This window comes from Watersipora subatra, chromosome 2 (genome assembly GCF_963576615.1).
Source record: "Watersipora subatra chromosome 2, tzWatSuba1.1, whole genome shotgun sequence".
Lineage (NCBI taxonomy): Eukaryota > Metazoa > Bryozoa > Gymnolaemata > Cheilostomatida > Watersiporidae > Watersipora > Watersipora subatra.
In genome coordinates this window covers 9,730,337-9,757,259 of record NC_088709.1, presented here as the reverse complement: position 1 = coordinate 9,757,259, position 26,923 = coordinate 9,730,337, and the positions used below count along the sequence as shown (strand labels likewise).

At 35.3% G+C, this 26,923-nt stretch overlaps 1 protein-coding gene across 1 annotated transcript in view; it reads left to right on the top strand.

Moving 5' to 3' along the window:
* The window catches only part of LOC137387925 (uncharacterized), a 77,994-nt gene that overhangs the window by 7,940 nt on the left and 43,131 nt on the right, over window positions 1-26,923 (top strand). The window contains exons 3-6 of the mRNA XM_068074441.1: window positions 14,060-15,033; window positions 23,593-23,783; window positions 24,530-24,661; window positions 26,133-26,216. Coding sequence (XP_067930542.1) covers window positions 14,060-15,033; window positions 23,593-23,783; window positions 24,530-24,661; window positions 26,133-26,216 — 1,381 coding nt within the window. The remainder of the gene's footprint in view (window positions 1-14,059; window positions 15,034-23,592; window positions 23,784-24,529; window positions 24,662-26,132; window positions 26,217-26,923) is intronic.

The window sequence follows — 26,923 nt, the reverse complement described above, 5'->3', positions numbered from 1 at the left end:
AACTGAGGAAACACAATGGTTGATGTACACTGAGCCTGTTAGAGTGTGTATATTTTTATTAATAGAAAAACTAATGGTTTCAGTGTAAAGCTCACGTTGCTGAGAAGCAAAAAGTCTCTAGTTTCATCTATTTTTATCTTTCCTTACTAAGAACTTCAGTCAGCGTGTCATTAGACACAGTCTAGTGTTCTGTCAGCAGCCACATTTCATTTTTTGGTTAGAAGTTTCAGCCATATCTCAAGAACTAATATTTTAATCAACATGAAACTTTATATTTATACTAAAAACTGCACAGAGCGACCAAAAGTTCGTAACCTTATGTAAACTGGAAATATAAAAGTACAAAAAGCACTAATGTTCTGTTGGCGACCATTTTTCATTTTTTAATCAGTTAGAAATGCCCTCAGTATTTTGGCGATATCTCAAGAATTATTAGTCGAATCAACTTAATTCGGAGTTATGCTGAGAGCCAATACCATACAAATCAACTAAAATCTTGTAATTCTACCAAAACTGAAAGTACAGAAAGGTAAAGCGAAACAACGAAACCGAGTTTACTCAAGTTTAGGATCAGATAGGAAAGCATTTCCATAAGCTGTCTCAAGCCCAGAGTTTAGAGTGTTAAAGGTTGACTTGAAACAAAATTCATATTACAGTTACCGTATTTAGTATCAAAAGATTCACCATGTCTTACTCTGTTGTGTTGTAAGTGCCAAATATGTAGAAATGTGATTACAAACTCTTAAAAGCTCAAAAAAGAAAAGCCATATATTTTCATATCAAATAACTGTAATGTGAGTTTTGTTGCAAGTCAACCTTTAAATAAGCTGTGCATAGCTCATGTAGCTCATGCCGTTTGCTCTTATAACTTCTCCCTCACATGATAATTTTTCAACGTCCCAGAGCACGGCTCTTAGTATGATAAAGAGTGTTCTGCAAGTCCACAAAGGGGTCAGTTTAGTGCATTTAGTAGAGTGTCAGTTTACCAAGCTAAATGGCAAAAATTTATGCCTCGAAAATAGAACTATTTTATCAAACACTTTAATAACCGCCTGTATCATTTATGCAGTGCGACGATATTAAGCCAGATTATAAAATGACAAAATTTTATAAGTGTATAATAATAATAATAATAGTAATACATACAGTTTAGTTTATCGTCGTTCTTATTTTTAGTAGTACGGCAGAACCAGTTCAGTTTGTCTAAAACATGAAACATACAAAGTTCATAAAAGAAAAAAATAAATATTAACAATACAAACCTTAAATAGAAAAAAAAATGTTTTTGTAATCCTTTTGCTCCTCACAATATTAAAGGTTTGGAATTATAAAAAACTTTCTTTCAATAGCATGTAGGTTGACTAGGATATTCCTCCAAACATAATAGTATACTCCTTTATACAAGACTCGATGAATGCCAGGCGTTAATCAAGTAATAAAAATGTCTTTGCACAAAACATCTGTTTTGTTTAACATATACAACATTTACCATTCTAACTTCTAATTAAGAGAAAATTAAAACAACTGTAAAGGTGTTTAAATGGGTGTTTAAATGGTGTTTTTAGGGGGTAACGATTAGATAAAATATGATTTGTTATAATTAGAAGTGAATTGATAATAATACAATTAAAACAAATAATAAAACAAAATACAAATCAAGAATATGTTGAATTAATAATAACAAAGGGTATATAGAAGGGTGTGTATAAAAAAGTTACTGCTGCAGAAGTTATCAATCAAAATTTTGAGTAAAACGATATTGGTACCTCTCGATAGTCGGTACTGACACAATTGTAAAAAAGAAATATCGAAATTAAATTTATCAGTGAAGCGCATGAGGGTACTTTGTCTGACCAAACTGAGAGAGAATGCAGCAACAATTCCTACTCGAGAATGTTTATGTAAATGTTATTTAATTTTACAATTTTTAGCAATTGCCCTTTGCAGTAACAGGAAATTGAAGATTGAAATTGTGTTGTTATAGTTGCATTGTAATGGAACATTTGAAATTGAAATAGCACAATTAGAAATTGCAAATAAAGATAAATGAATACTAGATTTTGAAATGAGTTTTTTTTTAAATTTCAAAAGAAGAACAAACGCAAAAGGTAATATTAATTCATAATAAAACCTATATATTTAGCTTTAGTCGTGATAAGGATACCATAGATAATCTAAATCAGATAAGAACGACTTAGCATCGTGGTTAGCTGCCCGTGTTTGCTCACTTGCAATAGCAAAAGTTTGATTCTAGTACAGTGTGGATCCAGGGCTATGTTGATTTTTCATTGCTAGATTTTAATTGCTATAGTTGGACAGACAGACAGACGGAGTTGGACACAGCGACGACAGAAAACAAAAGACTAACAAGAGACAAACACTGAGATTTACAGATATAAAATAAATGACATTTCTTTACTTACTGTTCTTTCGGCTGCTAAGTCAGCGGAGTCAATGTTTGTCTATAAGAAGTTGACAGCGATGGTTGTTGCAGGCACAATGGCAGCTGTTAGCCATCAGTAAAATGTATTTTAATGTTTTATGTAATTATGTTTTAGCACAGTTGAACTCAAAAAAATAAATTTGTGGTTCTTATGAGATTGATAGAAATTTTTCGAACTCAACTTTGTGCGCTTCTCAAAATCACAGTTGAAGACTAGCAAAGTGTCAAATATGGATTTATGCATTGAAAAGTGAAGTGATCTATTGTTTGCAGTAAGATTTTCATAGATTTCTGCTCCAGAGAAAAAAGTTATTTCAAACAACATGATTATCTCCCCTGACCTGCGAGAACCCTCACATTACAGAGTGAAGTTTCTTTCATGCAAATTGCGTTTCAGCAATTATCATAATAGGCATAATTTATGTAAAGCGGGATTTGTAAGGGCTCTATGGCTCACTTAGGTGAAACCTTTGTTTAAAATACTTTCCGAATGGCCACTATCTCTCAATGAATCTATTGCTATTTATGAGCACCTGTGGAATGGCAGCTGGTCATTACTTACTCTATAATAACACGAGTAGTGTATTGTACACTCAGTAATACATATAATAGGTTAATTTACTATTTGTGCAAGAGTCCGGTGCAATCATGTTGACTGATTGTGCCTGGCTTATGAAAGATCTGATACTGCAATAAGTATAATACGCAATACCAACACATAATCAGGTAGTCAATATGAAATTGGAATTCTTTTGTTGTCAAGTCTATAGAACCTAACAAATGTTTGCTAGAGGGATTACTTGTCTGCACTCACCGCTAGTCCACTAGCAAACATCTGATGCAGTTCTTTAGTCATTTGACAGCATCCGATCGCTGATAGACAAGGTAAGATCGGCTGGAATTAACAATCAGGGATGTGTAGTAAACACATGCTCATTCATGGTGTTTTTATTCAGCTTTATGTTTGTTTAGGATTAAGTGAAATATTATAAAATCATACAATAAAAAAGTTGAACATCTACATATACTAATTATTGTAGTAGGTACTTTTATTGGAGTATACTGCATATTGAATAGCGTGTCTTCGTGTCTGTAGTGATACATTTTACATGTATACTAATGTCGTACAAAGGTTACTTCAGGAAGTATTTTTGTCATAGTATCGTATACTGTATTTTTCTATATGTTCTGATATTCTGTACTCTCCTGCAAGTGCGAGTAACTTGCAGAGAGTTTCTAAAAAGTTCTTTATAAAATAACGATTTCCTCTAAAATAGCTTTCATCTTAGTGACAGTAAGTATATATTTTTGCTGAGACGTTGGCTAATTAGTAAATGACAGCTCTTGCAGGTTGTAAGAACACTATTACTTGTATGCTAACAAGAAAGAATATAGGCTACAGACTTGTGCGGTAATAGGTAAAATAAGTATTTATATTTCCTTTTTAAATAAAGTAAATATACATAATAGTAAATTGATATTAAATATTTATTTACTATATACAATAAAAACCAAATTGCGATACTTGAAATAGTAAGCTGTGTTCAGGTTTTTAAAAACTTAGAGGTAATTTCGAATTTCCATGCCTGATAAAATATTGAAAAAATATATTTTGCGGAATGCGGTAGGCCTATGTGATAAGTGTTCATTTTGTCCTTTGCATACCCATAAACTTGGAGTTATCTTCTAAATGCTGCACAGTATTACTCTATTAAAGATACTAACAAATCTAATGAATCATTTTTCACACACAACTAAATGCCTTTGTTATAAAACAAGCATTTGGTCATCATAACCTGAAGAGATTAAAGGTTAACTGACAGTACAAAGTATTATACTATTGCAATAACAGTAGCAGATAATATCATAGCCTACGAGTTGGATAATATTTTTGTGTAGTTTTGACCAAAAAACAAGGTTTTATTAACAAATTCAAGTTTTAAAAATGGATGGAAAGATTCGCGATTTTTGAAAAATATCTAGGTCCTACTAGAAACAGATGCGACGCTATATAATTATATTGAAGTCGCTCGATTGAAGTGTTCTGAAGTAGTTTATGTAAAAATTGTCCATTTAAATCCTTTATTTGCAAAAGCAGAGCACGGGTGAATATATTTTAAACAGATTACTTCTAAGAATAGTTAATTTTATGGACAAATATTTAAATTTCGAATTTGTCTAAACGTGGGATTTCTTGCCAGCACACTCGACAAGAGATATGCACAAGCCGATTGATGTAATTCCATTACCACTAGTCGAAAGTTAATGCAGGACGTATAAATGCAAGCTTTTTGGTATCTGTGGAAACTGCTTCGAGCTGGCATTATAATTACCTGCCATGATGGGTAGCCATAACAATGTATTATGGCAACTAGAAAGAGGACAATTTATAAGAATGCCGGTCAACAGAAAGGCTTTCATCTTGCCTTCACACATTAGCTCTAATCATTGGCGTTGATTCATCATTCGTGTATCACATGTTTGTTTTTGCCTATAAATGACCTCCTTATGTCACAGAGTGAAGCTTGCATCAAGAGTGCTTTTGTCTCCCAAGTTGGTTTTTTTCTTCAAACACCAAAACTATTGCTGGTAAATTAAAATCATGATTATTTTGTTATAAATAAATGTAGTTTTAAATGCGGTCATTTAACCTTTAAAATGTTTATAAAGGTCTCAGACAATTACTTTTAATGTTGCAGCATGCACATAGGTATTCACAGTTAGCAGACCCTGCTTGGCTCAGTTATCATGTACCACAATCATGGCCGGACTACCATATTTTTTAAAAATTGTGACAGGTATATAATTGGAAAACAGGCTCCTCACATGTACCTGATCCCATCACTAATCCTCGTAGGAAGTCCATGAGCCCCTCAAATGTGTTTTAACATTAGCCAGTAACCGGAGTCTGTTTACAACTTCTAAAAATAAACTCCTGACAATCATCGGTGTGATAATACCATGCAATTTTGGTTTCTCGTGTTTCCATGAGAGAAGGAAACACCACGTTAGTCGTAGAATGATGTGTTAGTTGATTTGCCTGGTGTGGCTAGTAGGAAAGCATTGCTCTGGCTGACAGTGTCTGTGGAAGGGTTACATTGGGAGAGCTTTTACCACTTGAGGTTTAACTCTTTAGTACTGAGGTTTTGGAAACAGCAACAATTAAATGATAGCAACAGGTGGGTAAAGATAGATTCATATCAAGTTTTACAGAGGCAGTGCTGTCTATTCAGGTAAGTCTGAGAGGACGAAAGACACCATTGAACAATGAGGTGTCAACTTATATAGATAATCTCTGTCAGTTCTGCCCATATTGAGCGTCGTACAAAGATAATCCTTTCCAATATTTACTTCATTGGTCAAAACATCTGTATGTTAGAACACATATTTTTATTGCAATAGTTTGTATTTTGGCTAACTTGCTTCGGAGCTGGCAAAACAACAGTAACTATTTCAAATAGTGTAAGTACATATAGTTAATAAACAAGTGAATTATATAAAACAGCAATAAAAGCAAAATGTATAAATCTATATTTTGTGTGAAATCTAAATTAATCAACTAATAATTAGCAAAAAAGAGTTTTTTGTCGGTATCTTGCTTTGAATGACTTGAATGGAAGTGTTTGCTTGCAATGAGGTCTGGTTGTCAGTAAGTTATAGAAATAAGCTGGGTAAATCACTTTAACTTACTTTAAACTTACTTTAAATATAGTTTAGAATAACTTAATCTTTAAATTGCCTTATTATTCTTATATTTTGTTTTTAGTTGTCACCAAGCTTTTTTCACTGTTATGACATGGTAACGTTTCGAGAAACTCTAAGTACCAACTGTTAAAATGACTCTGTATGTTGAGATACTTGCTATAGTTTTATGTTGAACAATCTATATATATATTTTTTTTTTTTTCAAAGTATGTGTGTCCTTCCAGCTATAGCTATTATCAGAATAGCTGTAGCTGGAACGCTGACGCAAAGTCATAGCGTACCGTCATAGGAAGCCTAGCGCTTATTAACTAGCTTACTGGAATTTTCCATTGACGATGTGCCAGGCTAATAGCAAGTGGTGGGCAACTCTCATTACTTCTCATTGTTTATAAGTTGATTTTTAATACTATTTTCCATTGGCAATGTACCAGGCTAATAGCAAGTGGTAGGCAACTCTCATCACTTCTCATTGTTTATAAGCTGATTTTTAATACTCGGGCAACGCTGGGAGGCACATCTAGTGAGTATATAAAAGTGATGGCTAGTGGAGGTTGAACATGATTTGTTATAAGTTCAGTCAATACAGTGCCTAGCCTAGTTGTTATTGTTGTTATTATTGCTGTTGTTATTGTTGATGTTGTTATTGTTGCTGTTGTTATTGTTGATGTTGTTATTGTTGCTGTTGTTATTGTTGCTGTTGTTATTGTTGATGTTGTTATTGTTGCTGTTGTTATTGTTGTTCTTTTTCCTGTTGTTGTTGCCATTGTTATTATTGCTGCTGTTGGTGTTATTGTTGTTGTTATTGTTGTGGTTGTTGGTGTTGTTATTGTTGTGGTTGTTGGTGTTGTTATTGTTGTTGTTGTTGTTGTTGTTGTTGTTGTTGTTGTTGTTGTTGTTGTTGTTGTTGTTCCCTACTATATACATGCAGTTTACCCTCTATAAAACCTGAACTGAAGTTCACTTAAAAATGAGGGAAGAGCTGAATAGTTTACATTGTTGCTTTCTGTGCAGCCTGTAACAGCAGACTACAGTGTATAGAGTAGTGACTGAGTCTGTTATAGGCTACCTCAACCTGTAGAATTATCTCCCTTTGAACAAATTCATAAATGGCATTTCAATTAAACTATGTCCATCCCAGAAAGCGAAGTTACCAACAGCAACAGCCAGGAATGAAATTGAGTTTAAAAGTTTAAAAGAAGATGTCAAAATCGTTTTTAGACTTTAAGCACACTTGACAATATAAGCGGAGAGAGGGCGGTAGAAGAAAGGGGAGGGGGCTAGTCTCTAGTAGTTATTAGCTGATGTTATGTAATCACTTGATTTAACACAATATAGTTGTCCCTGATTGCTAAATGAGTCTCAGTACTAATACTAAAAATGTCTTTGTTAAACTTTTGATGTAAGTTCTGGCATATCTTGCCAAAGCTTTAATCGTTCTATATAAACATGAGTGATTAGATCACCTTAGACTAAATGAGATTAGATTATCTGGTATACGCCAAACACAGATGTATGAATGAATGGATATATTGGCAAAAGTCAAAAAATTTGTAAGGGCTTTCTAACTGTAACAAAATCTTGTTTTTTGTTTCAAAATTACGTCATTTAAAATAAATAAATAAATATCTGTAGCATTTAGCTAGAAGAAAACTTACTGTACACATAGAACTAAAACTTCTATTAAAATCTGGTCAATTAAAACTAAATGAAGACCATCAACTCCTAGAATATGTTACTTAGAAAGGTGTTTGATTTATGCCACGAGAACTTATACTATGTGGCTAGAGATTACAGATAAGTAGGTATATGTGAACCAGGGAAGGTATAGAAGTACATTCTTGTGGTGCAGAGACTTCTCCTTTACTCATGTGAAAGTAAGTCAAGCAAATTTTCATTAGCGTTGGAACTGTAACCAGGTTGCCATGAATACAGCTCGTAGTAAAATTCTGGTTTGCTATTAATACCAGTTACACAAGGGCCTGTCATGGCAGACTAATTACCACTCTCTTTCACCATGGACAACAGTTCCTACATCGTTGGAATTCAGGGCAGCTTCACCTTTTCATTCAGATCACATATAGCTTTCCTAATCTAAAGGTTTACAGAGGGATACCATAACAGTGAGTGCTAATAATTCAGATAGTTTTACTATAGAGGTCAAAGAGCAAGAACTTTTGATAACATTGTATCGGTCTGTTGTAGGCTCTATGGAAGTGTATACAAAGTGACACATAGGTGCTTTCCTATATAGCTTACGGTTCCACAGAATGTGGCAGCTATTATATATATTACTTTATTGAAAATGATTTCATTTTAAACCAAAATGTTTTTCAAATCATGTCGTACAAGAATCCTGAAACAAAAGAAAAGGAAAAAGGCAGCAGGTAGCCAATAAAATTAAATAAATGGGTTTGACATAATTATAGTGTAAAGTACCTTTTTCTGGCAAAAGAATGGATATTACGTGGAAGATTATTAAAGCAGCTAGCAATGATATTTTTAAAATTATTGTTTGATGTTGTATGTAATTTGTTAATATCCTGTGAGTTTAAGATGGTAAACTAGAATGGTGTAGATAGATGGTCTGTGGATTTACATTTACATTATATGACCATTTTTGATGGTGATGGTTGACTCTTTATAATCTAGCCGAATGTACACGATTACAAAGATTTCATGTCTATAGTGTTAGCTAGCAAAAATGCCCAGAATGTTTTTTACTTTAAACTCAGATGGTTCGCAGGTGGATGTTTAAGGCGTTGGTTCACAGGGACCTGATAGAGTTTTACAACCAGATATTTTAGTGACTTGGCAGAGGGCAGGGACTATATGATTACACAGAGTTTTAGTAAAATTTACCAAAAATTATCCGTGTTTTTCTATCATTCGCGATTGTTTTTGATGTTTGAGGTGATCTGACTGCCAGGATGTTTCAAAAATTAAAATTGATAAAACTTGAAGTGATTAAAACTCTCAGAAGGAAAATACGTGCAAAATGACATCACTAGCTGTTACAGTTGCAGCGTTACGTGTCTCTATTCTGTCGGTCTCTTTGCAACTATAGACATCATAATTGTACTGTCGCGTGATTTGAGCGCTTTCACCGTGATCAAGTTTTGTCAATTTTAATCTTGAAACATCATCGTAGACAGGCAACTTCAAACATCAAAAACAATCACAAATGATAAAAAAATGGCGATACTTTTCAATAAAATCAGTTAAAATCGTGTGTAAGTTCATTTGAAGCATTTAATCGTACTGCATTCATATGTTTGCATGCGGGTTTAACGTAAACAACATAAGTAAAAACGCCAGATGAGAACAGATAAACATGGTTTACTCCTAAATTATAGTTTTTCTATATTCATATACCGTTAGCTTATAAAAATTAGAAGATACAACGATAAATAATAGAAAACACCAGAAAATTAATTTATCTCATAGAATTATGCATACAATATTAAAGCGGCGATTAGCTATCAATAGCTCTATCATTAATTACTGGATTACAACTAAAACCTCCATTAGGTGATATGATTAGGTAATCATCTAGTGGATAAATCTCTGGAAAATTAGGGTTTGCCAAAACTATGCATGCCAGAGTGCATTTGCTAGTAAACCTCACAGCTACGGAGGTGAAAGAGGTTTTACTCTGTCATTGTTGAAATGTGTTATTTTACCAGCGGTTGCTCGTACTACGTGTCTTTAAGTATTAAGTGCTATATATCAAAACATATAAAGAGCAAAGGTAAGCCAGCTAATTCAATAAAATGTTAGATGTATCTGACCATGTCTCACACAGCTTTATAAATTTGAGATTTATAAAAGTAGTATCGTTGCACTGCTATCAGAACAGACCCAGTTGAAGTTTAACTCAATACCGAGGCAGAGCATGATAGCCTTTAGTCCAGGAAACTTTTATATGAGAATATAAGGCTACCTACCCTTGTATCTATATTAATAAATTTCACTTTTTCACTGTGCATGTGCGCGTGTGCGTGTGTGTGCGTGTGTGTGTGCGTGTGTGTGTGTGTGTGTGCGCGTGCGTGTGCGCGTGTGTGTGCGCGTGTGTGTGCGCGTGTGTGTGTGTGCGTGTGTGCGCGTGCGTGTGTGCGCGTGTGTGTGCGCGTGCGTGTGCGCGTGTGTGTGTGTGTGCGTGTGTGTGTGTGCGTGTGTGCGCGTGTGTGCGTGTGCGTGTGTGTGCGTGTGTGTGTGTGCGTGCGTGTGCGCGTGTGCGTGTGTGTGCGTGTGTGTGCATGTGTGTGTGCGCACGAGAATGTGGTGCATAAAAGTTATGCGTTTTCAACATTTTTAGCTGATTTCATCCGAACTCCATTACATCTCCATTCATCATGGGCATTCTAATTGCTCACCTCTCCTAGTTGTAAGAGAGTTACAGTAAATTTTGTTTTGATTTGGGTACACAGGAGTGTACATAGGGGTTTACAGGGGTGTATAGTAATTGAGTCGGGTAGGGTGAGTTGACAGCGAGTGTGTGTCAGTCTTTCAGTGTGCGCGCGTAAACACTGCACATAAACGTTATGTGCTTCCAAAGTTTTTGACCGATCTCATCCTAACTCCATCACATCTCCATCCATCATGGGCCCCACCAGGCTCACTGCTGGTATGATATACAACTCAGGATTCTAAAACTTATTTTGAGAAGAGCTATTGTTGCTGTAGACTGAGTTTCTAAGGTGCCTGTTGATGTTAAACCGTCAGTGCTGCGACCAAGCTACAGTAATAGAAATTGTAATGAAGTGTAAGATAACTGTTGCTTTAATAGGTTTATAGTATTAATAATAAAGAAGCTAGTTAGAGAAGGTACCTCAAGCCAGTGTTCCCTGTAAATTACAACTTTGTACAGATCAATGTTATTTTACACCTAAGTCTTACACATCTCCCGCATCCGTAGGGAATCTACGAGTAGTACGTGAGGTGTGCAAACTCTAATCGTGCATCTCTCCTAATTGTAAGAGAATTACAGTAAATTTTTTTTGATTTGAGTACACAGGAGTGTATAGAGGTGTACAGAGGTGTACAGTAATTGAGTCAGGTAGGGTGAGTTGACAGAGAGTAAGTGTGTGCCTCTTGATGCATCATTAAAGGTCATAGCCCGAGACCTTCATAAGTATCGCAATGTTCTTTCAAACTATGATAATCAAATGTTTGTCTTATAACACACGCATATAAAGTATGTGAAAAATGTTCTTATTGAATTCGTTATTTGAATGAATTCAATAGATTAATTATATTGTCGATCACATATCATAGAAAGCGGCATCTAGATGATAACTTGTATTCTTAGATGATAACCTGTTGATGAACAGTTGATGATAACCAGTAGATGAACCAATGTTCATTATGTAGCCCTACCAAAGGAAAGATAGTTATCAGAATTTTAGCTCGTGTATCGCTTTAGAATCTTTGCCATCTTTAAAAATGCAAAATTTGCACAAGATGCTAAAGGTTCACCCATTCCTTTTAATTAAATACTGCAAATACTTTCTAAAATTTTGGATTTGTTAATCTATTTTTGACTGTTCTGGATCACTATGTAAGCAGGGCTGAGTCATAAATGATATTAACACAAACCACCAACTTCATTAATTGTTGAGAGGTAGACTTGTCAAGTGTTGATATATCCTAGTCCTTCCAGCTCTCAGATTAAATAGTAGAAATATTTGTTGTAATTATATGTATTTTAAGTTGTTTTTATCCAGCAGCACTGTTTTTAACTCAATTCAATTATTTGAATATAATCTTGATTTAATTCAGCTTCATTCAATTCAGTGTTTGGATGAGAGAACAAATTGAAACAACTTTTATTTTGTACATGTAGATCGGTACACAAAGCAGTACCAGACCTTTGTGGGTTGAAATTGTTTGTTAAAAACAGAGAGTATTTCATTCATGAAAGAACTTATAGATAAATAAATTTTAAAAAAGAAAACAACTTCGAATTAGCATATTTAATTGAAAAACTTGACAGTTCTATTTAAAAAAGGCAAAACATGTAACCAGTATGGGCAAATTGATCACATTTCCTATATTGAGCTCCGAATATAGTTATTGTTTTCAAGTAATGACAATATTAATTTCATTGAACTAGTAAGATGCTGAGCTAATCTAAGCCCCAAATGATAGACTTTTTTCACTTTCCGGCACATCAGGCTATTTACATAGAAGCAAAAACTCTGTTGAGGCCTTTAGTAATGTGATCTAATGCTAACATAACCGAATTCTCGACGCTAATGCAGCTCGAGAAAAGCGTTCAACATTGAGAGCTCGTTGTTTGCTGAGTGTATTGATGTCATATCTCCGCTCATTTATGCGTTGCATCAAGTACAGAGGAGAGTCTCTTTAGATCGATAGTTTCTAGAGAATAAGATAAAAGCTTGTTTGTCTGGTGAGCAGTTATAAAACATTAGCCTGTTATGGGGGGCTGCTAATACCTGTCTAAGCTTGTCATCCTTATGACATTTTATCGGAAAGTGCGTCTCAGCTTCTGACGGTGAGTTGCAGTAAACAGTTGGTTAGAAGTTGAAGTTCATCTCTGGACTTGCATTTCTTTTCTGTTTGGCTTTGGAAGGAAATTATTGTGAGGAGAGAAAATTATTCAACTTCTAAAACTCTCTATAGTAAAGCTACAGTTTATAGTCTTTTTTAAATAAATGAGTTATATAGATAATAACTACTATTTATCGTATCATACCTCCATTCAATTTAGCAAGGAAGTTAGCACTTTACGAGATGGGTATTTGTCATGGTGAAGTGTTCATTTCCTGCTGAAACAGGACGTTAAGAGATTACCATAAATTACCTTCGATTAACACGGATTACTAGATTTGTAACTTTGCCAAGGCCACAAGTAAAAATATGTAATATCTCCAACAGCTGCTCACTCGCAAAAGGCAATTTTTATCATTCTTTAATCAGGCATTAGTTTAAATATTTGCATAAGATACGCTTAGTTTTAGCTCACCTACGAATACTGCCCAGGTTGCACTTTGGCTAATGGTTAAACACTGAGAGGGTAAGGTAAGATTAGCTGTCTGAAAGAGAAAGTGACTTCTGTCACATTGAGGTAGATTTCCGGTAGATTAAGGTGGATTTAGGCTGATTTCTTCTCATTAGTGTGCTGTAAGTTCGACTTTGGTGTTGTGTTCTCTTTACAGCGCCAAACAATTCACAATGCAAGGTTTTTTATATCAAAGAGATAGACTCCTGAATATATATATGACTTCACATCCAATGCATTTAGATGTTAGCTTATTCTCGGTTTCACTTGTATTTGAGATATCTATTAAATCGGGTCGTTCTCTCTCAGCTTACTAGTGTATATTGTGATTGAAGTATAAATGCACATCTACTTTCTAATTATGAATAGTGATTATGAATTAAAATTAAAATTCAGATTGCTCAGTCAGTTCATTACAAAGTCAAACTTTGGTAGACGATTTGAACTAATCACTCATATTGCTGATCACGTTCCTAAGTTACTTATCATTGTTAATAGTTAGTTGATAGAAGCTAACTAGTTAAAACTGTTATGTTTTAGTTAACGGCTCAAACTGTTATAAAACTTCAACCATAAGATTTATTAACTTGCTAACATTTCGAAGTTAATACATCCTGATTTTTTGCACTAAAAGGTTCATAAGACAGTGTCACATTTCCATTTTCACTTTCACAGTTTCCTTAAGTTCACTGGCAGTTTCTGCACTGATTTCTGTTCTGAACTATGATAGACTGTGAAATCAGATATATAGTCCTGTCTTCTTGAGTGTATATCTAGAGATTACCTGCTGAACCATACCTTATATAAGGTACTTAAGGTATTTGCTATTGAGATTAGCGATAAAAATCCTTTTATGTCAAAGATAATAACTCTCTTACGCATTGTTGCAGATCTCTCCAGCCATACCTATCACATCCGTCTCTTCTCCTCCGTATCGTTCCCCTTTTGAGGGCTATCATTTAGACATGTCTGGATTCTACGCAGAGGCTATAAAAAGCCTGCCAACATATCGCCGAAATTCGGATCAAACTTCAGATTGGAACGTAGTCTATGTCCAGAATCACGCTTCAGATATTCCATGCTCTCCGCGGCTTGTGCAAAAGGAGGGTAAGCAAAAAAGAGTTGTGACTCGAATGTTGAGAAGTTATCCACAAGCTGACGGCAGTTTCGTCTGCCCAATTCCTCAGCCAGGCAATTATGCAGAACAGCCACCCCCTCTGCCTCTCAGAGACAGAGACCAACACAATACGAACCATGACAATATAGTAAAAATCTCTAGCGGGAATAGACCAAGAGCGTGGACAGCAGGTCAATCTATAGGTCACCCCGAAGAGTATGATAGAGAGAGCCAAGAAAAGCCATTACTATATCAGTCCAATGAAGGCAGTAGGAGAAGGTCATTGTCCTATCAATCGGCAGTAGCCACTAACGAAGTGCGTAACAGAGAGCCATACACGCGCATGAACAGCGACCCCATTAGCAGTCGAGCATCATCAACCCTCATAATCAGCACAGAGAATGCTCAACCGTTACACACTATAACAACGTTGGAACCATCACACTCAGTTCTGCCTAGTCACCATTTAAACGGTTTGGCAGCACCGCTGCATCGCAGTACAGCTATTTATTTAGCTGAACCTGCAGTGAGGATTACTAGGTCTAACTCCCAACTTTCGAACATCTCCGAGAACAGCGCGTCTACTTATACAGAGTCGATGGAGTCGTCTATTGCGGAGGCGCCGACAAAGCATGATACTCCTGAGCGAGAGGTTGGGCGCGTCAATGCCCGACCTTCTAGTGGGTATACTAGCTCAGCAACATCTACTGGAGAGCCTAAGATGCCGGAACTTTATCCCGAGCAGAGGTTTGTGCCGTATTGATAAATATTTTGTTTGTATTATCCGTAAATGATAGACTAGAGTAACTTGAGCCCTGGTTCGGGGGCTGCCGTAGATGTCTTAGTATGTTTCTGAACTACACATAACTTTTTTGTCGGTAAAGTTGAGGGAATCATTCAGACAGTAAGCAGCTCAGCGAGCAAGATCAAGCTTTTTATATTCCAAAAATTGTACTCTCTCACCTAGAATACTTTTAGACTGAATGCCAGAGATGAGGAAACATATTCCATTAGCTATTTGTATTAGACCACTAGTTAAACAAACATAAGTCTACATGTCAATGTATATGCCTTGAGCTTGATGAATGTAAGTAAGTTTGCTATAAAAGGACTTGTAAGATTCCATATTAAAGAATAAAATAACAACAACTGAAATCAGCAGCAATGCTCGCTAATTGATTGCAAATGCGTCTTTCCAGCCTTTGCTGTTGTCATCAGCAAAATGAGCTTTTCTTGAGTCCAACTCATTAAAGTAGAAAGAGGAAATCACCTACTCTCGCTTTACTTTGAAAATATTTTAAGTTTCATTTGCTGAAAATCTAAGTTTGAGCTGAATGCAGCTATTCTAAACACCATAAAGTACAAACATCACTCTTCAGTCGTACACTTCAGTTGTACGCTTCAGTTGTACTCCAGTTGAACCCTTCAGTTGTACACAATGTAAATGTAGCTGTACAGGTCTGCAGGGTGTATAAAAAATGTTTATCTAGAGATCTATTGTATACATAGTTATTTAGATAATCTAGCATATTCATAGATCTATCCTATATTAGTATCCTCAGATAAAGTATGTCTATTACATACTCTAAGCTTGTCAAAGAATTCTGTCGATAAATAGGTCTACCGACACAACATTAGTGGACAAATCCTGCATATCCTTATATCTACCATATAAAGCCTTAGAGCAGTTTCTATATCCGTAAAAATATAAACTTCTTTTAATCTATGATCTAAACTACTCCTAAATCATGACCACATATATTTATGTTTGAAGGCACCATTGTTCTACTGGCCATGCATGCTGTTTCCTTCACACCCTCTATACACACTATTTTTAATAATATGGCCTATCTGCCATAAAAATATATTATCCTAAGAGGTTCTAAGCTTCGAACTATTTTCAAAGTTGTTTTTGATTTTTGGCTGCAAGAAAAATTCTGAAATTGAGAGGGTTATCATATTTGTCAACTTTTCAAAAGAAGAAAAGTGTACTCAGTGATAACATGATCAGCCAATCAATTGCAAGATATGTAAAAGTAGTCCACAAACACAACATGCCGGTTTCCGTGCTGACGTCACTGTAGTATACGACAAACAGACACATCGCTGCCAAATGTTGGCTCGTTTAGCCCCGGTTTCTCAGATAGAGGTTACGCCCATTGTTGAGTATCTATAAACAGATCCTAGACCGCAAGGCAAGGTCTTTCAACGTTGACCTACAGTGAACTAGGGTGAGGCTACCAGCATGAGCCAGAGCATTGTTATAAGAATCAATATGAGAAAGACAATTGGCTCTGCGTCACATGCTATGAAAGAAAACTAACTAATAATAGTCAATTCAGTTACAGTTAGAGTCAGCATACCCTAGTTCAGCGATCCTTATACATTTTCATAGCTAAACCCCCTAAACACCGCTAAGCATACAACGGATGGGGCAATCTCTTACTCCTTCATTCTGAATGAAACAGAAAAGCTCAAAACACAATGGAAAAAATACATATTCGGAATATATGAAAACAATATATTATTGGAAGGTTATTTTAAGAATAGTCTAATGTTTTCACACAGCAGCAACATATAAAAGACTGGCTGATAGGTTGTTAAAACTCTAACTAAGATTGTTTGCGGCGACAAATACACTTTTTTCAGTTTCCGATCGATTCCTGTAGCCCGTGAACAACAGCTTGCACCCCTAGTAGTGCTAAACACCCCTAGTGGCGCTAAACACCCCTAATTAAGAAGCCCTGCTCTAGTTGTTATTATAATAGTAAATCTACAGCTTCCTGACTTCTCCACATTACGGGGCTGATGTCCTTTAATGAAATTTTAAGATGTATGGTTTTAAGCTTTGAGATCTGTGGCATGTTTGCATAATCCCAAATAGCATACTTGATAAAGGCATAATTGAACTATTACTATTTGTAGACATCAGTTTATGCATTGAATGACCTTTAGAGAACTTTGACTGAATGCTTTTCGTCTCTGTCAAATAATATGATCCGCATTGCATAATAAAAGTGCGCTAACAACCTCCATCAAACGCATTGAAGTGTCAGCATTACTAAAAACCACTTGCATGAACTTGCCATAATACTCTCCCAGAGTAATAGTCATAACTAACAACTACTTGCATGAACCTGCCATGATACTCATCCAGAGGGACAACATTACTAACAAGTAACAACCACTTGCATGAACCTGCCATGATACTCACCCAGATTGACAGCATTACTGACAACCACTTGCTTGAACCTGCCATGATACTCACCAAGAGTGACAGTCATCGCACTAAATTATATTCAGTCTTCTGTTGCTGACACAAAGTGAATATATCTCAGTATGACTGTGTATACAGTCAAATTACATCAACATACAAATTTGCCTACATAATATCTAAAAAGTCAATCAAACGAAAATTGCCTTTAATGTAATTTTGAGCATACTCAGGGTTTTTGGAAACGTTGCAGTTTCCTAAGTAAGAGGAAAAAGGTTGGTGAAAATAAAAATTAAATGCGAAAGATAAATGCATAAGGTAAGTCTATTTAAACATTGCTAGTTCACATTAGAGCTGCACATCTTCATCACCACATTTACTTCTGAGCCTGTTCATCGCTGGATTTACATTCCTACATTCTACATTCTGCTCACGCCCCTCTCAGGAGAAATAACAATAAATACTACCTCTGATTGATCTTCACACCTAAGTAGACCTTATCATCAGTTTTCACATGTAACTTACGCCTTTGACGTAGTTTTATGTAGTGCATTAAAGCTATGTATAGTTATCTGTGACATTTATTAAAAAGTTAGAACCAATTAGATGAATTACAGTGCATTTTTATGGGAATATCTGTTTCACCACCCAAATGTTTTAACATACAAACCAAAACTAGAAAAAAACTAACTTTGTGTGTAGAGGTTTGTTTAAATGTCAAGCTTGAAGTCTTATGAACAATGTGATTCATCTTCATACATTTTATGAGTCGTCTTCATTAAATAAAAAACAGAGACGCTCAGAATAACTTAAAAACATCACGGTTGTCCGTCATAGAGGCACGCAACAAACATCTCATACATTGATACTAGCATGCAAGATAAACACCGGGCTGGTAATGAAATGTTTAGTTGTCGCCATAAGATCTCCAAAAAACAAACTCTTTTATTGCTAATAAGTGACTCTGTTTTGGTTGAAGTCGTGATCACTCATGTTACCTAGTCTGTGATTGGTCAGTTCAAGCAATTCCACTAGAGATTATCAGATTGCGTTGCATCAAGTGCTAAGTTTCCAATTACTAATATTGGGCTACTAATAGTTCTTAACTTAAGTTAAACTTCTTTTCAATTTACTCTGCTTTCCAATTCACAACTTTTTAGTTCACTCAACATTTTTTTCTCCTTTCTATATAGGTGAATTTCATAATTCCAATTTATATGAGCCATATATATAGTGCTTTAAAGCAGCACAAATGACAAAATAAAAAAATTTTGATCACGTGTTGGGGTTCGTGATAAGCAATCATTAGAGTTATGTTTATTTATAAACTTGGAGTTATCTTCTAAACGCCGCTTCAGACGATAAGAAATTGACATGATAATTATTATTCTATTGAAGACATGTGAATGAATCCAATGAAACGTTTTTAGCATACACCACATATGTTTGTTATAAAATAAGTGCTCAATAGTCATTCGAAAAGAGTTTGAAATGTGTCAGAGTCAAGGAAATTTTACTTGTTATGCATTTGAAGTTGTCCTCTCAAGCAGGCATTACCAAATGTTCATGATATGGTACCACTTTATACAGATTATGAGATGTTTGAGTATTTTCTTTAAATTATGCAGTGCCTTTATTGCAAGTTGGCATGCTTCTATGACACGTATGCACAGGTGTCTAGCGCATCTATTCATTGCTGACATTTCATCTCACAATACATCGAAAAACTTTGCATGAATCTGGGTTAGATCAGTTACTAAAAAACATTAGTAGAGTTTTTTATTTTTACAAAAGGCACCACTTTATAAAAATGGTGCCCTTTGTAAATGTTCATTGCATTTAATACTTAATGCAATGAACATTTCATTGCATTAAGTATTAAAATGACAAAAAATTATTTTTTTTATTGTTTTTTTGTGCAATTCAGCTTTTCTATTTATATGACATGCTCTACTTGTGAACATAGCACCACATTTTCAATATGGCCTCATTAAACTTAGGCTGGTAGATTTTTACATTGAACACATAATAAAGCTGAATTTAACCAAAACACTTCTCTTGCTCATTACTGAAACTTGGTAACGTTGCAGTCGATTAACTTTGTGAGATATTCCAACAATTTCACTAACATCTCTCAGCGAATATTGTGATCAAAGCAGAACGTCTAAACTCCATGAACCCTGCGCATGTGATTCACAATTAGCAAGAGCGTAATGATGTTTCTCCACGCTGAAATTGATGCATGAATAGTTTTTATGGTATTACGCGGTGGCGCTTGTAGGCTGATACAACATGCAATTGAGTACTATAATTGCTAGATCCTTTCCAGAAATGAATCATTGACTTGCACAGTTGTTACAGTAGACTGAGTAGAGAATGATTACAGGTGTCGCAATAGTTGTACCTATAGAATCTTGATATGTTACGGGTGTCACAATATTTGTACCTATAGAACTGTACTATGGAGTGCCTACTCTAGCATAAGTTTTAAGGTACCAATGTTACAGATTTAGATGGCTTCTAGTGTTGCAAGAGTTCATGTATTGAGTTGAGCTAGATATATTTTAATACAAGATTGTATCACCCTACATAATTGTAAACAAGCTTGAAAATTGTTAGATTAGTTTATTTCTAAAAGACTGCAGTCTTAGCACGCTGGAGTCAAAACAAGTTGCCTTGCGAAATGCTAGCGCTAGCTTTGGTCTTGCGACAGAATGCTCTTCAAAACACTCTATGAGCGACAAACATGAAAAAATCGTTTGTTGTTCATATTTTTTGTTATTTTGGTGTTTCCTGTTAGGAGTAGCTGCCTCAAATCCTTACCCAGAATTTATTGTGACTATGTGCTCATGAGATATGGCACAGAAGCAATCGTGGTTGGATGCCTTTCCTAACACTAAAACTGGTCCATGGTTCACTCCGACTACCGTCATACTGATCATAAATTGGTACCCATAACTTTGTCCTTGACATATTTAAAAATCAACTTTTATTGATGAGACTTGTAATATGATCTTTTTATTTTTAGTATTCATTTTTGATAATTTTTATTGTAAAGCATATTTATCCCAAATTTCGTTATATTATTTATATTGACTAAGTTTCTATCACAATCAAACTAATTTTCAGCATAAGTCATAGCATAAGTCAGTTGACTCAGAATGCATACTCTATAGTGGTCAGCTAGCTGATCATGATAAAGTCGCAGGTAAATTATGAAACTCTTGTTCTATTTGCCAATCCACTTGCGATCCTCGCTAGTGTTTATCATATTATCGATGCTATTGTCTGTGCCGACGAGTTCGCTCTATATGTCTTTTATAGCCTACGAATTATATCAATAACCAGGGAGTTTCAACCTTGACTCTGATGAATTAGACTGTAACCTGGATTACACCAGTATACTTTCATGGTTAACTCTTGCTCTACTCATATGAAATATTGTTAATGTCAACCAACTCTACCGTGATTTTGGTTGTTCATGCCTGGAAGGATATGATCTCAGGGTGTAGCAAGTCCACAAATACTTCTTGTTTTATAGGCGAATAAAAGTACACTAGCAAAGCAGAGGTTACACATAATTAAAATGAATTTAATGTTTTCACTATTTACTACCTCCCGCTGTGCAGCATAATTAGCGGTCAGCAGATGTGCATGTGGGTTCTGGCAAGGGAAAGTCACCACAATATCAATGAATCTGTCTTCTGATTTACTCAAAATGACAGCAACCAAACTGGACCATTATCTGATGCCAATAAAATCGGCGGCAACTTGGCTCAAATTTTATTGATGTCTAAAACATGCCACTAAAGAACTTGAACTTGCCCAAAATTTTCAAAGATTTTTCCAGAAAGTATGGGTATTTTTTTATCATTTGCGATTGTTTTGATGTTTGAGGTGATGCAATAATTGTGAAATATTGATGCTTTCTGATACAATCTATTAAAATTTTGCACAAATTTATCTTTATTTATATGATTAGTGAATCTAATTGTTGGAAAGGAAATCCAGTATTGTCATTGAAATTTGACAGACACTGGCAGGTGGGATATTTTGCCCTACACCTTATGTAGACCTACACCTTGTTTTACTATTGTCGTATGGCCCAATTTGAAAAACATTTCTATTTGAAATGAAATTATTGACAGTGAAATAATATAATATAAATATGTAGATAACAACATTGAACCAGTTGACAGTTGGTTGGTCTTTTATTCAGTGTTTTCAATCATTCACTTTTATTAGCTACCATTTCCATGAACAACAAAATCATTTTTACAGCTTCATTTACCAGTATATATCGACAGCTTATCAAGGTAGTGTTTAAAATAATAAACAGAAAAATTTCTCCATCAGTCTTATGGCAATGCCGTAAATGTTTCAGTTTGCAAATGATGTACAGTAGACTCCCCTACAACGTAAATAATCTGTCCTGAAGACGCTTACGTTATAGGCAACTACTACTGTACTGATATAACGTGCTGACTAAAACAATTTTGTGAATGTTTCAGTTTGCAAACAATGTATCCTGATCTATTTTTCTTGTGGACAAACTGACATCTTTACATGCTTTTTACTGCTGCTTAATTGCATTCTCCAAATAGGAATAACTACTTGATGTCTATAAACGTCATGCTGCTAATCGCTGCCGTGCATTCCTTAAAAACATTGCTAAGGGGTAACTAGACAATCAATATTTGGCACTGATGTGAAGTTCATCATTAGCCTTGGAGCTTTGGACCTTGTTCAAGAGCTTTGGACCTTGTTCAAAACGGTTTTGCAACATGTGCATTGTGTTCACTAATTCTCTTAGTGAGGAGCAAACCTTTGACTCTGAAACGCTACCAGAAACGATAAACTAGCGATGAAGTCAACTCTTTTCATAGCAATTGAAAGTTGATACACGCAATAATTTTAAAAGTGGCTTTAAACACATAATATAATGTATTGTTTAACATAGCAATATTATGTAAGGCATCGTAAGAAAAACACCAGTTTAAGCAAACACTTGGAAACATAACTAGGTCTTACCAAGTATCTTTAATATTATCTAGTTAGGCAGCCCGTACTTGGCATGATACCGCCATGTGGCTTTAAAGATTGGCTTACACAGAACTTTAGTAGACTTTATCAAACATTATTAGTATTTTTATCATTTGAGATCATTTTTGATGGTTGAAGTGATCTGACTACAAGGATGTTTCAAGATTGAAATTGACAAAATTTCTTCGCAGTTAAAACGCTCAGAAGAAAAATACGTGCAAAATGACATCCAAAAGTTGGTATCGTTGCTGTAGTTGATATTAGCTATTGCATTCCATTGGCAGCATTCCATTGGCAGCGTTGTGCGTCTCTATTCTGTCGGTTTCTTTGCAACAATAAACGTCATAATCACACTTTCATTTGATCTGAGCATTTTAAGATCGATCAAGTTTTACCATATTTAATCTTGAAACATCCAGACAGTCAGATCCCCTCAAACATCAAAAAACAATCACAATTGTTAGAAAAATATCGATACTTTCTGATAAAATTTACTAAAATTTTGTGAGAGTTCATCTTTAAGGCTGGTACATAATGTATATTGGCAGTGATCCCTCAATGCATCAGTGATCGTCTGCAATAATATTGTTCACACTATCACAAACCCATCCGTGTTTACATTAGCAAATAGTCGCCGGCATAGTGTTCTCATTATACAATGCGACCATGATAGAAGCGAATAAATTCTAGTCCCGCAGCAATTATCATGTTAGGAAATGACGGTAGATCAAGTAACAGACAATCGCTGTTATCAAAGTAGTGCGTCGACCACCGCTGTGCATGCACGGCGAATATCAGGAAAGTTCGACTGCTGCAATGGTTCCCAACATATCTGTGTTACCTCGGTGATGCCATCAGTCTACAGTGAATGTAGACTATGAATAAACCCCGAGAGGACAACTCCAACATACAGTGTGTACCAGCCTCTAAGCGTACAAACTCAGTGAGCAGAACTTACAAATGCTGAAGATTATACAATCGCTAGTCTATAAGTTATCCGTTCAGTTAGAATTAGTGATGAAGACTTGAACAGAGTCTTTCTATTTCAGAGTTGACATAGGGGCTGCTCTACGAATACCTGCACGGTCCCGTGTAAAGATGAGCTGCTTCGATATGCTACACAACGCTCACCATGTCCTTGAGTTTCTTAACCACAAAGTCGACATTCTTGAGCAGTCTCTCCGCCTCTTCTCAGGCAAACTCAGCGAGATGAGTGACCTTGCTGTTACAATGCCATCTTGTAAGTGTCTTTCTACATTTACTAGATTTCCATACAGCGATAGCGTAGTGACACCTAATTGCGACAACGCGAAAGCGCTGCGCTGGGCTGACCAACAGATCATGTTTCTATAGGGCGGTTAATGAAGCGATGGTTGCACGACACCTTATGTCAAGGTCAAGCAAGACCTATGCGTACTTACAAGTGTGATGTCATTGGTCGCCAGGCCGTTTCCATGGCACAAAGATGGCGCATTGCACAGTCGTTTCGCTTCCAAACAGCGTCACTGAATCACCACAAAATGAGAGCGACACGGATGTTTCCTTGATGACATTTCAGCTATACAGGGACGTGTCGTTGCGTTGTCGCTGAATGAAAACTTAGTAGTTGTCAAAAATCTGTTCATGCTATTATCCAGCAATTTGTTTTAGCAACTATCAAGTTTGTGATGGTTTGTAGTATCTATACTTTGTAGTGGTTCATAGCACTCCGTCCTACAAGAAATAGTTTTCTGATATCAGGCTCTTTAGTTCAAGTTAATCTTATTCAATGCATATACCACTCGCTACAGTAAATTAACATCTTTTTCCCATCAGATGTATCCAAGAGTTTCAGTGAAAAATACTTCAGCTATTGGCAGAATATCTAAAGGTTGGACACAGCAAGAATTGATGTTCTTATCTGAATGCATCAGATTCCTTTCAAACCACTTCAAACCTGGCACGGGTCACGTTTTGCTTCTTGAATGTATTATGGGTAAATTTTAGGCACGCAAGTAGACACGGAATTCTGCATATGTCACCATACGTTTGACACAGCTAGACTCACTCACAGTATCTGGAAATATTTTTGTGATCCTAACAAATGCAACTTCTGCTGCCAGCTCTTTGAGCAGCTAGGTAAGTACATATGATGTTGCTAGTCATACACAGCTTGTGAACAGGTGTAGACGACTCTTTATACACTGACATAGTAACTCAGCAGATTTGAAGCTGACCAATTATCTTCCTACAAGCTAATTAATTTATATAATTATATTCTTTGTATTTGGACAGATCTGTGTGCGCTGCTTTGATAGTTGGACAGATCTGTGTGCGCTGCTTTGATAGTTGTGATAAGAACGCAGATATACTGAGTTTAGATATTATATATTGTATATATTATGTTGCATATATTATATATTGATAATAATCTATCATTGAGAATAGGTTGCATGAAAACAGTGGCTGTGTACTTTATAAACAATGAAATACTGATTCCTTAGCGGGCAGGTGTGCCGTGAGAGATTATCAGGTGTACTAACTAACTGGACAATTGCTGCAAAATGAACAGGTGGTAGAGTGTTGGTGTACCAACTCGAAAGTTGGGAGTTTGAACCCCATTGGAAGCAATTTTTTCCTAACCTCTAAGGGTTGCTTTGGATTGATGAACGGAAAACACTCTTATTATAGTAAATACTCTTAATATAATGATATGTTAGCTTGTTCATTGGTGTGAAAAATAATACTGGTGAATTAGATCAACATCCAACTGTGTAAATCTTAATATTCTGTACTGATCGAACAACTTTTTTTAGTTGGAGTTGTTTACTCTTGAGTAGAAAACTCTATGACTATCATAATTTGTTTATCAAGTTTACAAGAGTGTGATGTAATTATTATATCAGAAAATATATAATTAGCTTAAAAAAAATATGATACTTTTTAGATCGCCTGTGCACTATAGAATTGCTTAATATATATTGCTTAGTCTATATAAAATTGGAATATTTGTCAGTCTCACAGTTTAGGCTGCCAACTTAGAACTGCTATCCAAACAAGAATGAATGTGTGAGATATTTGTCAAGATGGATGAAGCGTGTATGTTTGCAAATCAAAATTACTTTTGTTCTTATTGGTCAGGGAAGAAAGAGGGAGGTGACATAGAAGTAAAATGAGCTATCATCAACTGTTACCTATGTTTTAGTATATCGTATTAGGTATTTGTAACAAACTAACCATAGTATTTTTTGAATCTGCTCTGCAAGTTAATATACATTCGATATTTATTATGAGATATCTGGTAGGGCAATTATTTATGCAACATGCAATACATTACATGTATATAAGAAAATTTTTTGAAAATCAATAGTCTTGAAAAGTTTTTTAGTAGTGGTCTACTTTAGAATTCTACAAAACGATTTGTCAAATTTGTTATAAAAAGAGTGTGGGTTTTATAGACGTTAATAGGGTTTTATAGAAAGTGGGTTATCCACTTTAATTAGTGTTAATCATCTGATATATTGGAAATGGTTTGTTTAGTCTTTTTGCTAAAGCATTATTTATTAGCTTTCCGTAGCATTTAGCTCTAAATCTTTGTTTGTTGTTGCAGCGAATAGACCCAACAGCGTATGTCAGCTGTCTGTGTTAGATCTCAACCTAAACCTAATACTCTCCGAAGCTCTTATTATAACAGGTGAGAGAGTTATAAATACGTGTGACTTTCACTGAATGCTAGCTAGACTATCATATCTTGTTACAATTGATTGGTTTTTTGTTTTAACGTAGTTTAGTTGGCAGGCTACTAGTTATGAAGAGCTGGTACTGGAGAGAGAGGTACTTCTTCGTTGTTTATTAATACTTGTTGGCTCTATTTCATGATTCTAGTGTTTTATGTCTAAATTAACACTCTCAAACTTTATGATTTATTATCGTTAAACAATATAAGGAAGCTCAATAAGATGCTCAAAATGATATGGCTAAAACAACTCTAGGAGTTATCTTCCGCTTTTTTTAATTTTCCACATCCTCTTAGATAATTATAATTCTCTTTAGATCAGACCAAAATAGTCTACTTAGAATGATGCAATGTAGTTTTTGTGACAAACTTTTAGCTTTTTTAGATGAACTTACACAAAATGTTAGTATATTTTATCAGAAAGTACATGTATTGGTATTTTTCTATCACTTGCGATTGTATTTGATGTTTAAGGTGATATGACTTTTAGGATGTTTCAAGATTAAAATAGATAAAACTTGTTCATTTCTAAAATGCAAAAAGTGTGATTATGACATCTACAGTTGTAAAAAGACCAACAGAATAGAGACGCGTAATGCTGTAACTTGAATGCAATAGCCAATATCAACGGTAGCAACGGTAGCAACGGTAGCAACGATAAAAAC